The sequence below is a fragment of the Cinclus cinclus genome, chromosome 1, assembly GCF_963662255.1.
Source record: "Cinclus cinclus chromosome 1, bCinCin1.1, whole genome shotgun sequence".
Taxonomy (NCBI): domain Eukaryota; kingdom Metazoa; phylum Chordata; class Aves; order Passeriformes; family Cinclidae; genus Cinclus; species Cinclus cinclus.
Genome location: NC_085046.1, coordinates 125,179,826 through 125,200,073, shown reverse-complemented (window position 1 = coordinate 125,200,073; position 20,248 = coordinate 125,179,826). Strand labels below are relative to the sequence as shown.

The 20,248-nt window shown below is 39.5% G+C and overlaps 1 protein-coding gene across 2 annotated transcripts; it reads right to left on the bottom strand.

Moving 5' to 3' along the window:
- Positions 1-421: 421 nt before the first annotated feature.
- Positions 422-19,638, bottom strand: LOC134042492 (carbonic anhydrase 13-like). 2 transcript variants are annotated; one of them, XM_062489946.1, is made up of 7 exons: positions 19,526-19,638; positions 13,750-13,947; positions 10,054-10,172; positions 6,679-6,774; positions 5,503-5,565; positions 4,490-4,645; positions 422-2,417 (listed from the first exon to the last, which is right to left on the bottom strand). In XM_062489946.1, exons 1-7 carry the CDS (start codon positions 19,554-19,556, stop codon positions 2,304-2,306), a joined length of 777 nt encoding a protein of 258 aa, XP_062345930.1. In that variant the 5' UTR covers positions 19,557-19,638; the 3' UTR covers positions 422-2,303. The 2 variants fall into 2 exon arrangements, with proteins under 2 accessions (XP_062345930.1, XP_062345934.1); XM_062489950.1 differs by lacking the exon at positions 13,750-13,947 and having other exon boundaries at positions 19,526-19,613.
- Positions 19,639-20,248: the final 610 nt, after the last annotated feature.

Genomic DNA, 20,248 nt, shown 5'->3' with positions numbered 1-20,248 from the left:
ACTTCACAGATGTAGAGGATGGATAACCTGAGAAACTGCTCCCAAGTGATTTCAGGCAACTGAGCATTTCTAGTCTTTTTCAGATGTCACCACTAAGTTTCAGCTAGGCCAATCTAACAAGAACACAGCATCTCCACAAACAGGGAATTACTTGAATGATGACTTCTAAAACTTACTAGCATAACTTTAAAAATAGTCAATAGTTAAAAAATGCACAATCAGAAACTTGCAGAATTGATTGCATGTCTTACCAGTGCCAAAAATATTTTATTTGGAATAATACCTAATACTACACTGCTCAAAGACAGACTTCAAATGATGGGTCACAATTTTTTCCAAAATCTAAAGCTGCAGGCATTAATTATAAAAGTATAGCCTTCTCTGTAAAACTTTAGGCTCTTCAAAAGAAAATACAAGACACTTTCATAAAATCAATTTTTTATTTTTAGAAAATCCTTATAAAAGCATCAAATCAACTCCACTGTTTACAATATGTAAGAAATATGTAAAACTTGTTTACAATATGAAGCAGTAGCCTTATTCCTTTCTCTTCTGAGACAAACAATTCTGCAATTTGGAAATATTTTTTCCGCATTCTGTAGCTACTCACATAACAGGGAAACCTATGGGATCCAATCCTAAGTCTAAAAAAGGGAGTGAAAACATACAACACACTTCCACTTTTCTTTTTAGCGCTGTCAAATGTCTCTCATTTCTCCAATAGTCTGTTTGTGTTTGTTCTTCAGAAAATATTCAAAAGGTATTGGGAGACCATGAAGGATATAACAGCTATATTCTGGGGAGGAGAAAACAAAAAAGTCCACAAATCTTAAACTAAGATACAATATCTGTACTCTATGTCTAATTTATTGTTCTAAAACAGCATATAAAGTCAATCCTGACTGTGATTTCCCTCATGTTTGTTCATCTAAGATAAAATGACCCACTGAGGTAAAAGGCAGAGCATATAAAACCTATTTAAAAATGAATTCAAGGAGATCAGTTATGGAAGATTAATTTGTCAGAAGTACCACAGAGATTGGTGTTAGTTACTGCCAGTAAAACCTCTAGCTGCCTCTTTCAGGTATCACTGGATTTCACTATGTAGTTCTCACAGTTTGAGAGTAAACTGAATTCTATCCTAAGCTACATCCTATGGCATATTCATTAACAAAAATATTTCGTGTAAAAAACCCCAATTATATTCAGATAAAAAAAAGCTCCTGAGTAAAACACAGGCTCAAGTCAGCTCATAAAGACAGACATTTCAACAAACTGCTACTGCAGGCTGAGCTTTTATTAGATGTTAACTTGACTCTGGTTTCTTTGGCTCTTTCTGAATATTCTCTTTGGTCTTGGAATATATGTGCAACCACTGAAGTTCAGCTATGACAGCAGAACCTTAGCCAGCACCTTGACACATTCTATACCTGGGTAGTACTGTGCTCCACAGTGAGATGAGAGGTAAGCAGCATGTGGTTCACACTGCAGTGTGCAACAGCCTGGAACAACAGCTACCCCTGCCTCTTGATTTTAAGTGGCAAAACCTGGATTTAGGCACAAACAGCTCCCTCTATGCCCTTCCACCTTGCAGTTCTCAGGTTTCAGGACAATTTCATCGTGTGACATTGTGAAATACCTAATTCAGGAATACTTAATCTACCTGACATGATCTTGCAATATTCAAAATCCTAACTATTTGCTTTAAAAAAACCCATTAATCAGTACATCATTATTGCTATGAAGCAGCCAGAATAACAGGATCATGTAGGTATCCGTTTCACTTAAATGTTGCTAGTCATTACTGCTTTTTGTAGGAAAGTAATCATGGTATTGCAGAAGTCAGCAATGAAATTACATCATCCTTGAAATATTTTTTCCTTGAGAAAATGCAATGTGAAGTTTTTACAGAAGATAAATGTTATGTTAGAGACCAGAAGAATAATCCCAGAACATCCTATACTGCCAATAATACCAGGGATCCTGTTCAGTAATTTGGTGGCAATATCTGGGCAACTCCTTTAACACATTTGACCCTTAGGATTAGCAGTGACCTCTGTGTATGCAATGCTGATGACTCAGTGCTTCCAAGCCAACGCACTCAAACCCAGTCAGACCTGTTAACATCAATGAATCTCTGACAGCTCTGGACATACTTGCCTGTGAGAAATGACTGAATGGAAACCACTAATAAAACACCACCTATTTGTTAAAACAACTCACAAAATAATCACAAAGTATATTAGGTATTAAAATGAATTCAGCCTTTGGTTTCAGAGGGAGGCTACTCTGGATTTCCTCCTTTAATTCCTTCTGACTTCTCGTCCCCTTAGAGGCTGGGGAGGCCGGAAGTTTCTCAGCAAGCAGCAGGCAGCCTCATCCTCAGCAGTGCTCAGGAGGCTGCGGAATTTGGCCAGCTGCAACCAAAAGAGACATAAGGTTCAGAGAAAACCCTCATGTCAATACTAATGAAAAAGCATGTGAAAATGCAAATATTAAAGACAATTGTCACTTTTTTTCCAGCTGAAAGAACAGAAGTGTATTCTATTTAGTCATGAGGGGAATGGCAATTTCACCATTTCTATCCTCGTAAATGAAAAAGGATGACTACTGAGAAAATATCTCAAAATATATGTCAACATGAAACTGTGCATAAGGATTACTTGTTTCTTTTATTCACACTTTGTCTTCCATAACCTGGTCTAAACTGGGGTGTGTGTGTGTGTGTGTGTGGGTGGGTGTGTTATATTTTTTTAGTTGGATTTCGTAGTTTGGAGTTTCTGAAATGCTTTTTGCCAAAAGATAACATTATGTTTCTTATTCATACAAACATTCTGTGTATGTTTCCTTCTTCAAAGAGTGCATTCACAATTAACCTGGAATTGCAGGAGTGATGCTACAGAAAGCTTCTGCAACTAGTACTTACTCAAACCAGGAGAGATTCCAAATTCTTCCCTTGTGAAGACACAGAACAAGCAGTTATTAATAACTCAGCATATGCTGATCTCAGCAGAAACCCCATCAGAGTTCCATGTCCAAACCTTGGGAAATCTGAGACTGATTTCTGACCTAAGTATAGAATTTTATTTCTAATATTTCCAATAGTTACTATTTCTATATATCACCTTACTTCCTTCCTAGGTTACCAAAGGTACCCCATTATGAAGCTAACATTTGTAATTCAGGGTCCTGTACGTTTCTAAACACTTAAAAGCTACTTTCAATTTCTTTTAACCTGAAAAATGCAACAAAAACTCAGTTTTTGTTGAGACTCGGAGTTTAGTAAACTCTAAAACCCTAAAGAAAGACAAACTCAAAGAATAAAATTAAGTGGTAGAACAGTATCAGTCACAGTTCTGACTGATCAATCACAATAGCTTGGAAACAAGCACTTTAGCTGCCTGCATATTTATTAACATATTCTTACTGATAAGAATATAGAAATTTCTGCTTTAATACATAAGATATAGCTAAAGTTTATGAAAAATTACTAATAAACGATCACTATACTTGACACTTTCCCACACTATGTTCTCTGAGCCTATTATACGTGGCTGTTTATATAGAGCATTTCACATTTTAGAATGTATTAATTATAGATTTGCCCAAATAAGAAGCTTTTAACTTGAAAAAAATGGCTTGTCTTTGGAAAGTTGATACCTTAACAGAAGTTTTCAATATTAGATCCATACACATTATAGTGAGCCTTACAAAGCCAGATTGAGGGGAGTGAGGAAGAGATACAGATGAGAAAAATACATCGAACAAATAAATGACTTCAAATCATTTACAAACAGAATTATGAGATCTCCTAACAAGCAACCCATTCAGGGAGCTGTCTTAGTAGCATTTTTAGCAAAGACAGAAGTCACCATTTTTCCAGCGTATGTGGTCTCTACTCAGAAATACTTCACACCTGAGAAGATAAGCCCGCTGGGTGTCACTGTTGCCAAGTTAAGACAAGTTATGAAGCTTTAACAAGAAATGTAAATAGACTCTTTACCTCGAATCACAGCTTTCCTAAAACAGCCTAGCACAACCCCAGCTTATTGCAATAGTATTCCCTTTTCACCATAATAGTAAATTCATCAATTTTTATGTATTTAGAATGCAAGAAGAAATTTACTACTTGTCTGCCAGATAAAAATGCCAAAGATGAGGTTTGAGCAGGATATGCAAATAATTAAATTAACTGGAATTCCAGAATTTCTAAGCATCACCAGAACTCTTTTTTTATTTAAATTCCCAATGGATTATTTTTATTGATTTTTTAGAGTATGCAGATTATTTAAAAAAATGAATAATAAATAGCTGTTACAGCAAGAAAGGCAACTAGTCAGAATAAATTTGATATACAGATTTTAGCTTTCGAAAATCTTGTACGGTTTGCAGTGCCAAGGTGTGCAAAAAAATGTAATTTGTGGTGGTAATTACAATTTCGATTCTTAGAAAAGTAACATAACTATAGCAGCGAAAAATCCAAAGATACCTGTTCAGAACAAACACTTATGGGCTCTCTCAGAACAATCCAAATGACACTCTCAAGAAGAGGTGGGACAGTGAGAGATCCAAAGTAAGTCCAGTAGTCCAGGGACTTGGGAAGCAGACAGCTGGGATCAAAGTTGGTGAATAGTGCTTTTTTCCCCTGGAAGGAAATAAAAGAAATGGCAGGGCAATATTATTTAAAAGCAAGAGGCCAAGGTAAATCATGCCAAAGGAGGCAGAGCTTGTTTCAATATCAGGTGAGCTGGCAGCATCATGGTGATGACAGGAGGTTCTCATCATTGCCCTTCTGATGAAGTCTTACCTCAGTGACAGCTTTGCTGTGACTTTCCTTTATGCCAGCAGCACACCATAAAAGGTGTCATGTTGGCACAGGCTCCCCAAAGTCACAGATAACCATGAGATGGAAGTTGTGGGGAGAAGACAGATGTTAGACTTTCAAAGTGGTCTCTGTGGGGCTGGCAGAGTTACCCCACAGGTTACTGCCACTTGCTTCTCTCCTGACTCCTCCTGGGAATTACTTTTGCTTCTCCCTGTACTGGATACCAGGCCAGAGATGTCTGTCTGAAACATAATGTTTAGAGTCTGGCTGATCTCTCTCACACAAACAAAAGGTTACTTCTCACCCCGTACCTCAGCAAAACAGGGAAGGAAATTTTTCCCTCATCTTTTTTAAAACTTTTCATAAAGTATGTTTTTCCCCTGTTACTATCCTCATAGAAACTGCGTTCTGTGAGAAATTAACCTTTTCCTCTGATCTTTTACTGTGTAAGAATTACTTTCTGTCAACTTAGTTTTCAACTTAAGTAGAATGCACATTAACAGTCTCAAATCAGGTATCAATCACTAAGGATAAGGAAACATGAAGGTGCAGAGAGTAGCAGTCAGGTTTCAAAAAATAAAAACCTTTACAAAAAAAAAACAAAACAAAAACAAACAAACAAACAAGAAAAGCAACCACCAACATTAGCTAGTATCCTTTTAGAAGCACTTGTTCACCTTGATTCTGATGGTGTCCAAGCGGTCAGTAATCTTGTTCAGTTGAGGGTTGCATTCACCAATCTATTAACACCAAAGAAAAAAGAAACAGTGGAGCTCCAGAGAAAAGCAACAAAAACAAAAAGTAAACGAGTAATGAAACTGCTTTATATAACTGCATTGACTGTGAGATCCGATGTATTTTCTGAGCACAAGCCTGCGACTAGCTGGTCCTTAGAAATTATACTGGTCACAAAAAAGATCCACTCCCCTGCTGATAGTATTCTGGCTACTCATAGTAATTATTTCAGCTACAAAAGAATTACAAGGTTTTCACTACAGAGGAATAGAAACCATTTATCTTTCATGTTTTAATATGCGGGATATTAAAAGTTAAAGACTAACATCAGAAATTTAAACTGCTTATAACATTGAAAACACTTTTCTTATGTAAAAACATTCCAAACAAAATTTGTGTGCTAAGAAATCCAGTGACACTTCCCTTGGGTCATAGTAAAGCAAACTGGAAAGGCAGAATTACTGAAGTACTGAAGCAGTTCTTTGCAACTACTGCATGGAATGACTCTCTGTGCCAGCACCAGCTGTTCTCAGGAAGCTGTGTCAGCCACCAGAAACCACAGAATTGGCCAAAGCCCTATCTTTTGTCATAGATTGTGTGAATTCCCCATCTGCTTCTTCATACAGAAGTCAGTGAAGCTGTTGAAAGAATTTAATCTTGGAACAGGTAGAGAAGGCAAAAAGATCTAAAATGATTAGGGAATTCTCCAATTTCTGGTTTTGCATTTTTAAAATTATTATTATTTTCTAGAAGAAACTACCAGCTCGGAAACAAGCCATTAAAGAAACCTTTAAATCAAGATGTCCCCGAAAATGAACATGCTAGTCAAAAACAAGTTACTGGGATCCAAAAAGAGGCAGCTGAATTAAATTCCACATCTAATGTTATAAGGGCTTGCAGACTAGGCAAACTAAAGAATTTGAATGTCTTGAAAAATCTGTTAAGCTGATATTTTTATTCTTAACAGAAAGACAGCTTTCTGTATTGGCAGCTCAACACTGTGAAGGAAATAAGTATAAAATAAGTATCTCTTTAGTAATAACTACACCAACCGTTACATTATCTCTTTAGGTTTATAATGGAGATTTATTTTGAGGGCTGAAGCATTCTCTTCTTACCTTCAGAAATACAGCCATGACTGCTAGTCCATCAGACTGACAAGCTGCCTCAACAAAACTGGAATACTTCTCTGCATTCCAGTGGACCACATGAAGCTGAAAAGCAAGAGACACAGACAGCATCAACTCTCGCTGAACTCAAATAGTAGCAAATTCATATTACAACTTTACTGGGTTTGACACTCTATTTCACTCTTACATACGCAGATTCATTCAGTGCTCTAAATGCAGGTATTTCATGAACTCAATAAATATGTACAGTTCACACAAATGGCAAAAGCATTTTCAGTGGCTAAGATTATCAATAATTTAGCAGCAATCAGCACACCACAGTGCCTGTCAAATTGCTGCTGGGTGCCCAGATTTTGAACTGAGAAGTTAAGACAACAAAAGCCAATGGTTATATAACTAGAGGTTTTAAATCCATTTTTAGTACAGCTGATTTTAAAAAGTGATTGAAATTCATGACGATGTCATTAGTATTTTATTCCCCCCTTTTTTTAATCAAGCCTTCAGCAACATTAATCATCCACATAAATAGCTAGAAAACAGGCAAATACACATTAAACTTGCACTGACTCCTTTTCCCTTGATTAGCTTAAGGGAACTTCAGCATTTTATTTTTGACACTTTTCAAATGTTATTTTCTGTGACTACCAGCAGTGATGCCCTAACAAGCAGCTTGATTATCTCAGGTTTTAGCATTTGCATTTCCAACATGCATTATTCTGGAAGTATCCTGTCATGTTTGCTTAAGAAGCTTAAAAACACTACCCAGTGAGGAGGAAAAGAGGAAAAATCTGTGATGTCTATTTCCTTGCCACTTAAGTCCCCTCTGTTAAATCAGGTTTCCTAATTCCTGACTGCACTTCATGATGGGAGCTCCTGGTTCCCAGGAAGTGCCAGGCTGTTCCAGCCTTGAGCAATGATCTGACTGCAAAACTGGAGAGAGCACACTCACACAGCACTTAACTCCAAGTACTTCACAAAGATTAATTACTTGCATAAATCCTCAATGGATTAGTAAATCTTATTGCACACAGTTTTTAGTTAAAGATGCTCAGAATCAGGGAGTGAGATTGGCTTTTCTAAAATTGGTGAACATCCTTTCAGATTTTGGACTTCAAGAATGATGAAAAGTAACTCATTGAATGACTTAAACTGGGATGAACCCATGGGAAAAAAGGCAAGCTTTTGGAATACAGCACCTATAAGACAAGTAAAGTAAGACCAATTTAGGAAAGCTGAAACCTGCTCTAAAGGATTTCTATGTGAAGCAACATAGCTGCGTGGTTGAAATAGGGATCTTTGGAGTATGAAGATTTTTATTCCAAATATCAATCCTTGCTTCACCTTTATGAGTTTCAATTTTCCAGATCTGTAAAATGGAGTTCTTACCTCGTCTTACTTGATATCAGTATTTGTTAAGCATTTGGGCTCTAAAGCTCTTGCTTGCAGCAAGAAGGAATCCCACTGGTGTCAATACATGTACAGCCACAATGACACGCATGCTGGCTCACAGCTTTAGAAATCCTTGAAGGAAAGTTGCTAAGAATTATTATTATTAGACATTAAACCAGTAGGAGAACATAGTCCACTAAACCTTTCTGAAGTGCTTTAATATTCTGGGGTTCATAGTGTCTGCACTGCTCCCTATTAAAAGTTCACAGAACTCATGTTGAATAACTTTTAAACAATAACATTTTTACATATGCAAAAAGGAAACAGATACTCTAAGTCAGAAATTACTTTTATTGTGGATTTGAAAAGAAAAAAAAAACACCAAAAACAACCCAACAAAGAACAAAAAGGAAAATTCCCACAGCTACTAAAAGCCTTCTTCCTCATAGCTTTGTCAAAAAAACCCAAACAAGGTAACCCTCCCAAAATCAAAAATCCCAAACAGAGTGTGAAACACTTTTGGGTACAGACCCGTTCTCAATGACTTGTGACTTCTCTCTAAGGAACATATCCCGTCTTACCACCTCTGTGTCACTGCAGCTTGTGAAGAGAGACCTTGATCAGACCGTATGTTGTCACAGAGAATGGAGCCACACATCCTTTCTGCTTCATGGCGGGCTTCAGGGCCAAACTTGCAGTCTTCTTTACTTTACATTCATTCTTTCTTCAATTCAGTCAATGCTTTTTCTTGAAACCTTGCACATTTTCCTTACAAACGCGAACACTGAAACCATCTTCATGTCTCCTTGTGAGGTATTTTCTTTCATGTGAACAATATTCAGAAGCCTTGGTTTTAATTCTGAGTTTCTTATCCCAAAGCCAAAGTGACATCTAGACAGCTTCTTGTGGAGTGTTACCCAACCAACAGGTAACAGAAAGGCTTTTAGACTGGCTAGAAATTCAGAGATATTTTCTCCTTCCATTTGGTTTCTTAGATGGGAAACATATATTTTCTCAGCTAGAAATTTGGGTTTGGTACTTAATGGTTTTAAAGCACCTCTATTAATTCTTTATATTCCATCTCACCTGGTTCCTGTGGAAAACATAAGCCTTTAAACACTGCAAATGTCACTTTTACCCATTAGTGTTAGAAAACCAATCTTTTTTTCCTGACCAGGATCTCTTACAGCACTTCCAGTAAAATCTGATCACACCACAGTGCATACATTACATCTTTTTCTTCTGTAGTATTATGCCTTTTATTTGTCCATTTATTTTTACACTTTTTTATTTCTTTTTAACCCCAGAAAACTCTGACTCTGTTTGAATCATACATTTTTAAAGATCTGAATCTCCTGAAAATATTCCATGTTACTTCCATTTGCAAAGAGGAATCTCATACTGAGAACTTTCTCCTGCAGATTACTCAAATACACCACAGGAGACAGAGCAGGAGTGAACGCTCCATGCCAGAGTGGATGATGCATTTCTCCCTGTGGCACACCACCTCCACTGAAGCAGAGTACCCCACAGACAGCAGCCACCCCACAGATATTAAAGCATGGTTCTCAAAGTCACAACCACCACACCGTTAAGTGCACCACAAAATGCAACATTCCTAAGCCTTGCATAAACTTTACACTACATAGGCCCCAAATCCAATAATTCTGTGGTTTGTCATTGAAGATGACTTTGAAAATGTTCTCCAAGGAAGAAATAATAAAAGACAAAGTTTAAAATAACTCTTGAACATCAAGCTCTTGTCTTCTGTACTCCTTTTTTAATCCTCTCGAAAGCTTTCAAAGAGGTTCTCCTTTGAGAAAGGACCAAACACGCAACACTTCAGGAAGACCACTTGTCTTTTGACAAAATGAGGGGAAGATGAAAAGCAGGAAGAGGAAGGGCAATATTATTCTTGCAATGGAAAACTAGTCACAAGCTTAGCAGTACAGATGACTTCATGTAAAGCCTTACCTCTGCCGCATACTTCATCCCATCCACAGTGTGCTCAGAGCCAGCTTCATCGTTGGACCCCCAGTGAAAGTGAATCTGGCGCAGCCTGTAGGTCCCACTTAGTGGCCCCCCAGTCAGAACTGGAAACCCAAGAAGAGAAAAAGACTTCACTGAGAGAACGGGAGTCTCTACCCACAGCCTCTAACCTCACACCAGACTTCTGTCTTCGGACACTCCTCTGCTTCTGCTCATAAGTTGGCTCAGACAGCTTCCCATTTCTTGGAAGTACTACAGAAATCCTCACCTATAGAGGATATGACTATGACAATTGCATTAATAGGCAGATTAGTGGGTTATGGCCCACTAAAGGGTATGCTGTTATTGTCAAGGTTGGATATGTCTCAGAGAATGGGAAAATACTTCTATTTTATAAGACTCAAGAGTTTCCTTTCTTGATTATATTTGAAAGAATCACTAAAATATTAAGCTCAAGATATAGGTTTTATGAATAAGGAGCAGGATCATAAAAATGTATGGTCAGCAGAATTTATTTTCCTTTTTGAAATTTGGTGGAAAATAGACAGAGCTTAAATTTTCAGGGTTCTTTCCATCATTTGCAACTAGATCCAGTTATATCAGATTGAAGTCTGAGGAAAATAAGCTTATATTAACCTAAATAAAATTAAGCCAATACTATATATGCATTGTACAACTGCAATATTACTGACAATTAGCCAGGGCTAGAAAGCATGTCCTATGAAGAGCAGCTACATACATTGGGTTTGTCTAGTTTGGAGAAAAGGACGCTGAGGGGTGTCCTCACTGCTCTTTACTTCTGAGGAGGGGAAACAAGAGAGGAAGCTGCTGGTCTCTTCTCTCAAGTATCCAGTGACAGGACTCGTGGGTAAGGCTCAAAGCTGTGCCAGGGAAGAATTAAACTGGATGCTAGGAAGCATTTCTTTACCACGATGGTGGTCAAACACTGGAACAAGCTTCCTAGACAGGCTGTCAATGCCCCAGACTTATAAAGTTAAAGAGGGATTTGGACAATGCCCTTAACAACAACTTGTTTGTTTGCCCAAACAAATGCCTTTAGCTTTTGGTTAGACCTGAACTCCTCAGGCAGTTGGACAAGATGATTGCTGCAGGTCCCTTCCAACTGAAAGATACTGCTCTATTCTATTCCAATTCTATTCTGTTCTAATTCTAGTCAAACTAACATGGCTTCTCATTATTTTGCTTTTGCAAGTGCTCGTAATTTTCTTGTCAGACTTAGAATCAAAATATCTCTTCACAGAACCCTGAATGTGAATTACACTCAGATGCCTTATTCACAGCAAAACAAATCACTCTCCCAGATCCGTATGTCCTCTGAGCATTTGGGAATCAGTCTGGAATAGTTTACTGGCTCGTTATAGAAATTTAAAAGGGGAAATGAAAGGATATTTAACCAGATGTTTTTTTAAATTAAGAACAGTAGGGATGACAACAGTAATTTTTTCTCTCTTCTAGTTTTAGTCCAAAACCTAAACTTTCTTAGGAACAAAATGCACCAAATAAAGATGAAAAAATAATTTTAAAGTTGCCCATTTCCTAATACAAGTAGCTTGGATAATGAAAAGTAACTGGGACTGTTTATTCTGGAAAAAAATATTTAGCTTACTTAATGCTTCCACTCAAAAACATGTAGTTATACAGCCCATAAACTTAGCAGAGGAGATGGGGCAGTGACACTTTTAAATTCCTTCTTTTAAGGACTGTAAACTTGGAGGCAAAGGATCCTAGAAAAGTGTAAAGCTCAGTGTTCTAACTGGCTGAGGAAAAAATATTACGCAGAAATGCACCAGCATGAAATACTTATGCAGAAAAATGTGGAAAATGGCCTGTTGATGTATTTGTGCCACATCACATAGTGACGGTAAAATCCTTTCATTCCAACTGTAATTAAGGAAGAGGGTAGCCAAAAGTTTTTAAGGCAAATATCAGTATCTCAAATTTGGAAAATTCTGGAAGAAGATTAATAGAACAACTTCAAAGAATGGAGCTAATGTGGTGCCAAAGAGCATAAACAGACTTGATAGCCCAATTCCAATGCTGACCAAAGTGAGGAAATAGTTCATAAGGGAGTCAGTTAATAATGCATTAGAGGATGCTAAGGTATTTAGTACCAATTAATTTGATTTTTTTTCATGAAACCAATACATGGCAGGAGTTCTTACTTCACACAGGTGCCCCAGAAGCCAAATTTGGGCCCTAGAAAATTCAGTATTTTTTGAGCAATGACCTGAAAGAAAACAAAAACAATACTGATAAAGTTTGTCAGTGACAAATATTAGGGAAAACAGTGAATTACTCAATTTATGGTTGTAGACTGAAGAATATGGTCAATGCATACAAGACATGGAGTCAACTGAAAGAGACTGGGGATTCCACTGTTAATTATCTGATCAACATCTGTTAGGGCTTTGACATAATATGAACTATATCCTTGGAGATACGGACTGAGAAAAGCAGTAGGAGGAGAATTGCATTACCATTGCTTTGGTACCACGGGAAGCCTAGAGAAACACTGTGTTCAGGCCCTGCCATCTCATGGATGGAGTTAAGAGAGTAGAAAAGATTATTGGTGTATTCACATTCATTACCTGCTTTTCTTTTAAACAGTGAGGGTAATTAACAAATAGAACAACTTACCAAAGGCTGTGGCAGGTTCACCATCGCTGGAAAATTTGAAATCAAGATTGTATATTTTTCTAAGAGATGTGCTTTAGTTCACCAGCACCTACTAGGCTTGAAGCAGAGATTAATTCTGGGAAGCTCTGTGGCATCTGACACAAGGTCAGACCAATCACTGATGGTCAGCTGGTGGCTTTCAGGCAACATCCAATGTTGACAGAAAGTTTAAAACTAATACTGTTCAGGAAACAAAAACATGACGGTGTCTTCATCTATGTCTTTCCCTCTTGCCACTAATCCTCAGGACTACTCCTCACACAGCCACAAAATTATTTTATTCTGCACTCCTACAGTTTCCAGGGGAGTCATGCTGGCTTGCCCAAAGTCCAAGAGAAGGTTTCAAAAATGAAGGCACTAACATTACAAAGACCAGAGAGCTTCTAAGTAAGAATTATTGTTCGCAAAAAGGGAAGCTACATACCCTTGGAAAAGACTGGGGCAATAATACTTCTCAGAGAAGAAAAGGTATTACTTGAGATCTATTTCACTTGTTCTGTATTGGCTCTTGTATTGGCTGCTTGACATAAGAAGTCCGAATATACGTTGTAAAAAGGGGAAAAACATATAACCAAACCTGCAGCTAAATTCAGATAAGAAATTTGAGCAATTCGGTTGGAATGAACCTGTAATGAGACAAAGGATTCATCTGCAGTGAGAGAGAGAGAGAGCAGCATTTGAAAACTTGCATACAACACTGTTCAAACAGAGGGCTGGCACTATCCCACTGGTGGGGTGGATCAAACCACTCCTGTGAGTAGGAGTCCCAGCACTTTCTGAGAAACACAGCCTCAAACTTGTGTCCAAATATGTTCCCATACTGTATCATGCTGAAAGACAGGGAAAAAGGAATCGTTTATCCAGAAGAGCAAAGCCTTACTGTTTATAAGGAGTTCATACCCAGCAGTGACACGTGCCCAGGCTGTAGGCATTCTATTTAGGAACTGGTGGAGGAAGTTACAGAGCAAGAGTAAAAGAACAAACCTGATTTGTTGACAGTGTCATCAAACTCCACACTGGTGGAGTGCCCGTTGTTAAGGATGATTTTAGCAGAAGCTGGGTCGTAACTGGGATTTAGAGGACGGAGGGAGGGATCATACTTGGTTTCCTCAGTTTTGATGTCGATAGGTGACTGACGGTCTCCATTAGCGACAGGAAAAACCTCCTTCCAGTGGGCAGGCCCTGCAATGCATTGGAGGAGAAGTCTAAATTGCTGAAAGAAAGAAAACTCTGCTTGAATTGTCTTCATCTGCATCTTTTAAATTCAAAAAGATGCATCAGGAAACACAGATCAAGATATTCAGCTACTTTTGTTGCATCATATTGCAATAGCAGTTCTCAGGACCCCTTCATGTACCTTGCTTGCACCTTTAAACAAGGCCACATGAAGTGCGGTATGTAGATACATAATTATTCCCAGGTAAGACTCATCTATGCACAAAATACAGACAACAAATGCTCATTCAAATCAGGCATCCTGTATCCAACAGACACTATGTCCCAATAAATTTTCAACATGCCATTTTTGCCGAACACTATATCTCATAGTGCCTCTTTTCTATGCAAATCCCTGCATTAAGAACTTCTTTATGCCTTAGTTATTTGCTACAAAAGACCCAAGAACACATCTTCCACTGATCACTCTGAATGAGATGGGGAGATGTCAAAAAAGGCAACTGGTAATGTTAGAAAATGCTGAGTGGTTCCTGGAGCCTGATGGCAGTGCCTGGAACCTAAACACAGCTGCCCCTCTGATCACCTCCTCCCACCCCACCAACTGAGCACACAAGAAAGAGAGACTGCCACTCTCTAATCATGAAGTGTCCATGTACACAGGCACACCTACACACACACACTAGTGTAGCACTGACAAAATCAAAGAACAGGAACACTCAGGACAGTGGTGCCTTGTGTGAGGTTTGGATTCCTACTGTCTTTGGCTGATGAGTAAATCTTCCAGACACAGATGCAGCACCATTCGCTAGACTTAGGTAGAAATTATAGGACTAAAGAAGCTGTTAATCAACACTTGTCATCTCAACCTTCCTCTCTCCAAGCAGGCTAAGCCAAATGTCACATGAAAAACTAATAAATCAATGATAAGGATATAAGAAAATAGCAAATGACATCCTAAAATAGTAGAAAAGCTTCATTGATAGGATGTTTGATTTATCTGTTGTTACCTACTAAACACAATATTTCACAAGAATATATAGGCCACTATTTAATCATATTCGGATAAGAGGGTAAAGAAAAATATGAACAATAAGTTGCCGGGGAAATATATTCTATAGGGACAGAAAACAAGATTTAGGATGGAAAGGCGGGGAAAGCAAGGGGAAAGAAGAAAGGAAAAAAAGAAAGGTGAAAGTCTGCAGGGCAAACCATCTTTCAGTATTAAGAAGAGCATAGCACTTGTTTTTCCTCCAGGCGTATAATGGGTAAGAAGCACAATAAATCAATTGAGAGACCGAATATAAGAAAAACTTAATATGAGCATCAGAACCTGGTCAAATAAAATCTGCATCACTGGAAATCCTCATAACTAACTCCCCACACTGAAGCTAACTGACCTCAGTGTAAAAATTTGGTTTGGGTCTTTCTGGACGGCAGAGCGCTTAAATAAAAATGATGACAAAAAAAGGATGAAAACATATGATGCAGTGGTTAACAGCCTAACATCGAAAGCTGTTAGATGCTTTTCTCTCCTGGACTCAGAAACTCACAGGTGCTAAAAGCACCCATGCACCCCGGCAGTAAATCAGGGAGGAAGCGCCCACAGCGCCAGGGGGCTGCAGCTTGCAGAGCACCTGGCCAGAGAATGATTCTCCTCTAAGCACTGAAAAAGAGAAGTGGAAAAAACTTGTAAAGAATAGCCTAAGGCTTGACCCTCAGAACAAAGACTTCAGTCTTGATTTGTAAAAAAGTACTTTTGTTAATTACTTCACTAACTAAACTCAATAAAGAAATAGATTCTAAGGCAGAAGATAAAAATCCGACTGGTTTGAAACATAAAACTTCTTAAACTTAATTCCTCTCAGTTCACCAACGGTCATCAAAGCTATTCAATACTCCAATTAGCTACAACTTAGAATATAATTTTAATTGTATTTAGATCCTAGTACCCTGTAGTTAGAGATGCAACACAAAATTTTATTTGTAAGAAGCACCACTCCATAATTTATACCTCACTACCATGATTTGGGATGCCTAGAGAAAGTTTATTGATACTTAATTTTAATATTCCCAATACTCCTTTAACTGAGAAAAGGCAAAAATAAATGTATGTGTTTGACTACTTGGTCTCATATTGCTCTGTCTCAGAAATAACTATAGTTATTTGAATTAAACAATATGAATGAGTTGCATTCAGAAATAATAATTCAGAATAATTCTTGCCAAAAAGAAGACCCAAGGCTGTGATTCTGTCACTACCTAATTATTTAACAGTAATATCCAGTTCTAAAAAGACATTATTGCTGGTTTGGCACTTGTTCTTGGCTCAGATGACCAAAATACTGTTTTGCTATGGTAATTAAACATCTACCAGTAAACAAACTACTAAACATCAGACCTTTCAAAATATACAGGACAATACCAAAAAAGTTCAGCTCATTTTGTACTGTTAGGTTATATCAAGAAGTATTCCTTACTAGGTAATCAATCAGCAACCTAGTACAATTATCATGCTTTTGCCACTCCAGGAAATCTGTGACTCAATTCATTTCTACAGACCCTAGCCCAATGCAAACTTTGTGTATGGCGTTGTGAAAAACCAGTAATTACTGTTGAAACAGATGCTCAAATGCATGTCATACAATCAGATTTAAACCAGTGGGATCTCCAGAAATTTTTTTCTTAATTCAGATCTGAATTAGATGCCTTCATATTAAAATAACGTACACTTCAGTTTTCTAAATAAGCACTTTAAGACATATCCAGGGAGTATAACTCATTAATTCACCTCCCTTCATTTTTCATTTACTGAATGAAAGTGATTAACATACCAATTTTTGAACTTATGAAATCCTCTCCTGCTGTTGGGAAAATGTTCTCTTGCTAGAGGCAATTTTCTAGTAGCTCTTAACAATCAAAGCCATTGTGACTGAGATTTATGACAAAAAAACTGAACCATCTGCTCTGAAGATTTCATGCCTTTATTTTGGGCACAGCATTACCACAGGCAATGGACTGTCTGATACTTTTAGGTCAGTCTATTGCTGCACATATCTCTCACCAGCATTGCATACATCCAGTTCATGAAACAGATCTCACAATGAAGGCAGTTGGGCATTTGAGGGGAAAAAGAACTCACTATAGCACCTCACAGGGCTGCATTTTGATCCAGCTGAAGCAAAGATTACAAATTTCATCAACAGAATAACTTGAGACAAGCCCAGTGAAGACACTGCAGGATACAGTTGAGTTCCAGTGAGCCTCTATATGGGTATAAATGGAGTACATACAGGTAAAAAAAGGGTTTTGGGTAGTTTATTTTGGTTTTTTTAAAGTTTGTTATTATATATAGAAAAATCATTACTTTAGCATGGTCTGACCTTTCCAGGATCACCTCCTCATTTATTTCTAAAGAGAATCCATTGCCCAGTTTATCAAACACAGAGTGCTTAAATTTATAAACTTAGGTTTGCAGGTAATTTGATTACATATTAGGTTACAGTAAGATGAGCTCAAACAAAAGCAATTAAAATTTCATCATGGGCAAAATAAACACCTTTTTTAAAGCAGATATTGAAATTATGTAATTATTCTCAGACAGAAAAAATGTATAAGGAGTTATGGCTCAACTGAAGTATCTTAAAGGTGTTCTTCAATCTAAATGATTCTATGAGTCTGTGAATTAATATCCTTTTTATATATAAAATGTCTCAGCATTACAATAGTAACTAGATCAAGAAAAATTTTTGGAGTAAAAGACAATACATGTAAATAATTACCATATATTTCATTAAATAAACAGTAAACTGAAGGCAGTTGATTTCTCACTCTGGTCCCTTCCAACCTTACTCATTCTATGATTTGCCTTTAATTAAAGCAATTCCTCTGTAAACAAAAAAAGGACTCGAGGGTCAAGAAGATTCCCACCCTGACAGGAACCTTGAGCAGCAGTGAAAAGCAAGCATGATGCCACACTGAAGCCAGTTTTCAAGACTTCAGTAGTGTGCCTCCACAGATAAGCAACATCAAAACTGTGAAGTAAGAAAAGTGGCAAGAAAGTAAGGGCCAAGGTTTTCACAGATATAAAATAATGCCTTCCTGTGTTTCAGAAATACATGCACCAAAGTAATGAGAACTTCTGCATTAGGTTTGTGTGGCAAGATACTGGCAGCAGAAAGGCTGCAGGTGTAGCTTCTGTGAGAAGCTGCTGAAGCTTTCTGCATGTCCAAAAGGGCCAGTGCCAGCTGGCTCCAGGATGGACCCACTGCTGGACGAGGCTCAGCCCATCAGGGACAATGCTGGTACGTCTGGGGTAACAGATTTAAGAAGGGAAAAAAGTTCCTATGCATCAGCAACCAAAAGAGATGAATAAGTGAGAGGAAACAGTTCTGCAGACACCAAAAGGAAGGGGGAGGAAAAGCTCCAGGAGTAAATGGAGGTTTATAGGAGAGACATGGCCTCAAGCAAGGTCCAGGGCCACCCCAGAAGAAATTCTGGTGGCCTCCCCTCTCTAGAAGTTGAGAATAGAAAACAAGAAGAGACAGGATAAGGGAGGGAAAGTGGGCTTCTTATCTGGACAGTGCAGGTGAAGCCCAAAGCATAGAAACATATGGAGAAAAAAAAAAAGAAAAACAAGACCCATTTACGTCTTCAGGGGAGGGGTAGGGTAGACTGCACAACAGCAGATAACACACCCAATCATTGCAACATCCCTGTGATCCACCACCACCAGCCAGTTTTTCAGGAAAAGTACATCCATCCAGAAAAGATGGAACAAAAGGGCCAGGAAGGAAAGGTAGTACTTCCACAAACAGTATTCCAAAGTCTAAGTAATAATATACACAAAGCATATTCTTATAGGCAGTAGTACATACAAATATATATCTGTCTCCTTTTACTGTCACGGCATTTCATTTCTCTGTGCACAGACAATGTAAGATATTTTATCAGAATTGAACCTACAATTTACAAAAACACTTTCATTTCTACTTGCATGACTTGTGAGACTGCACACTGGAGCAGCGTTTGCATGACTGAAGATGCAAAACAGAGCAAAGTCTTTAAGCCTGCTGATGAGCCCATCTTAGGACTTCAAAGACTGACAAGATGAAGGAAACCACGGAACAACTAAAATCCAAAAGCATCACCTCTTAGGCGCATAGTTATACATTTAAAAAACCCAGTCAAGTAAGTAGGATTTCCCACCGTGTAGCAGAAGCAGAACACAGCTGCAATCAGAAAACAACTGCTGGTACAGCAGTTCCGATCAGCGCAGCTGTCTACCACGTACTCGATCCGTGCACTCAACTGCTCAACTAAACGAGCCAAGGAAATCCCAACCGGGAACGCGGCAGACCCGACCCGGAGCCAAGCCCGGCCGGCTCTGCAGGCGATGCCGCACGCACGGACACCTCTCAGCCGCCTGCCGTGCAGACCGCCGAGACAAAAATCGGCTCGCTCTCAGGCTGCAAGGCAGTCCAGTCCACCCAGCTCTCCCGAGGACGCGGGAGCTGCCGAGCCCAGCGGGAAGTGCCGCCTGCGGGTCCCCGCTGGCCGCCCCGACGGCCCCGGCGCCGTTCCCTACCGTTGTGCTCGTCGTATCCCCAGTGCAGCATGGCTCTGCTCTCCTGCCAGCACAGCACGGCACGGCACGGCACGGGACAGGACAACACAGACTGGATGGGATGGGCTGGGGCGGGAGAGGCGGCTGCGCCCGATTTGAAGGCGACGGGCGGCGACGCCCCGATCCTCGGGCGCTGATAAGGAGACCTGCCTTGCTCCGGTCTCCTGGCCCGTCCGTGCCTGTTGTCGCCCCAAGCCCTTCGTCACCCAGGCTCTCCCCAGCACCGTCGGGGTGGCCCCCGAAGGGGAGGCACTGCCATCTCTCAAAGGCCCGCTCCAACAGAGGGAAAGCAGCTCCGCCAGCCCCCGTCCCGCCAGAGCACGAGTTGTGCGGCAGGGAACGACGGCGCTGTCCATTCCTGGGGCCATCCCCGCCACTCCCCAAAGTAAAGCCAAGCGCGCACCGCTGCATCCCCTGCCGTTTTACTCCCAGGGATGTAAACCAAATTCCCTTTGGGACAGCCGCAGGAAGATTTCAGGTTTTCCCAAGGGGGGCCGTGAGGCAGGAGGGTGTCCCACAACCCACGGGGAATTTATCCAAGCGTATGCCAGGGGGCTGCCCGCGGGCACGTGCTTGTGGCAACGCGGTGCTTTGGGCTGCGCGCCAAGGAGCTGTCAGCCTTCCCGTGCTGCAGAAGCCGGCTGGGAAGGCGCGAGAGAGGCAAGGTGGGCCGGGGCCGGACCG

Coding starts and splice junctions, on each gene's coding strand:
- LOC134042492 (XM_062489946.1), bottom strand. CDS start 19,556: ATGCTGCACTGGGGATACGACGAGCACAACG. Junction 10,173..13,749: donor TGACACTGTCAACAAATCAG/GTTTGTTCTTTT, acceptor TTGGGTTTCCAG/TTCTGACTGGGGGGCCACTA. Junction 4,646..5,502: donor TGGACACCATCAGAATCAAG/GTGAACAAGTGC, acceptor ATTTCCTTCCAG/GGGAAAAAAGCACTATTCAC.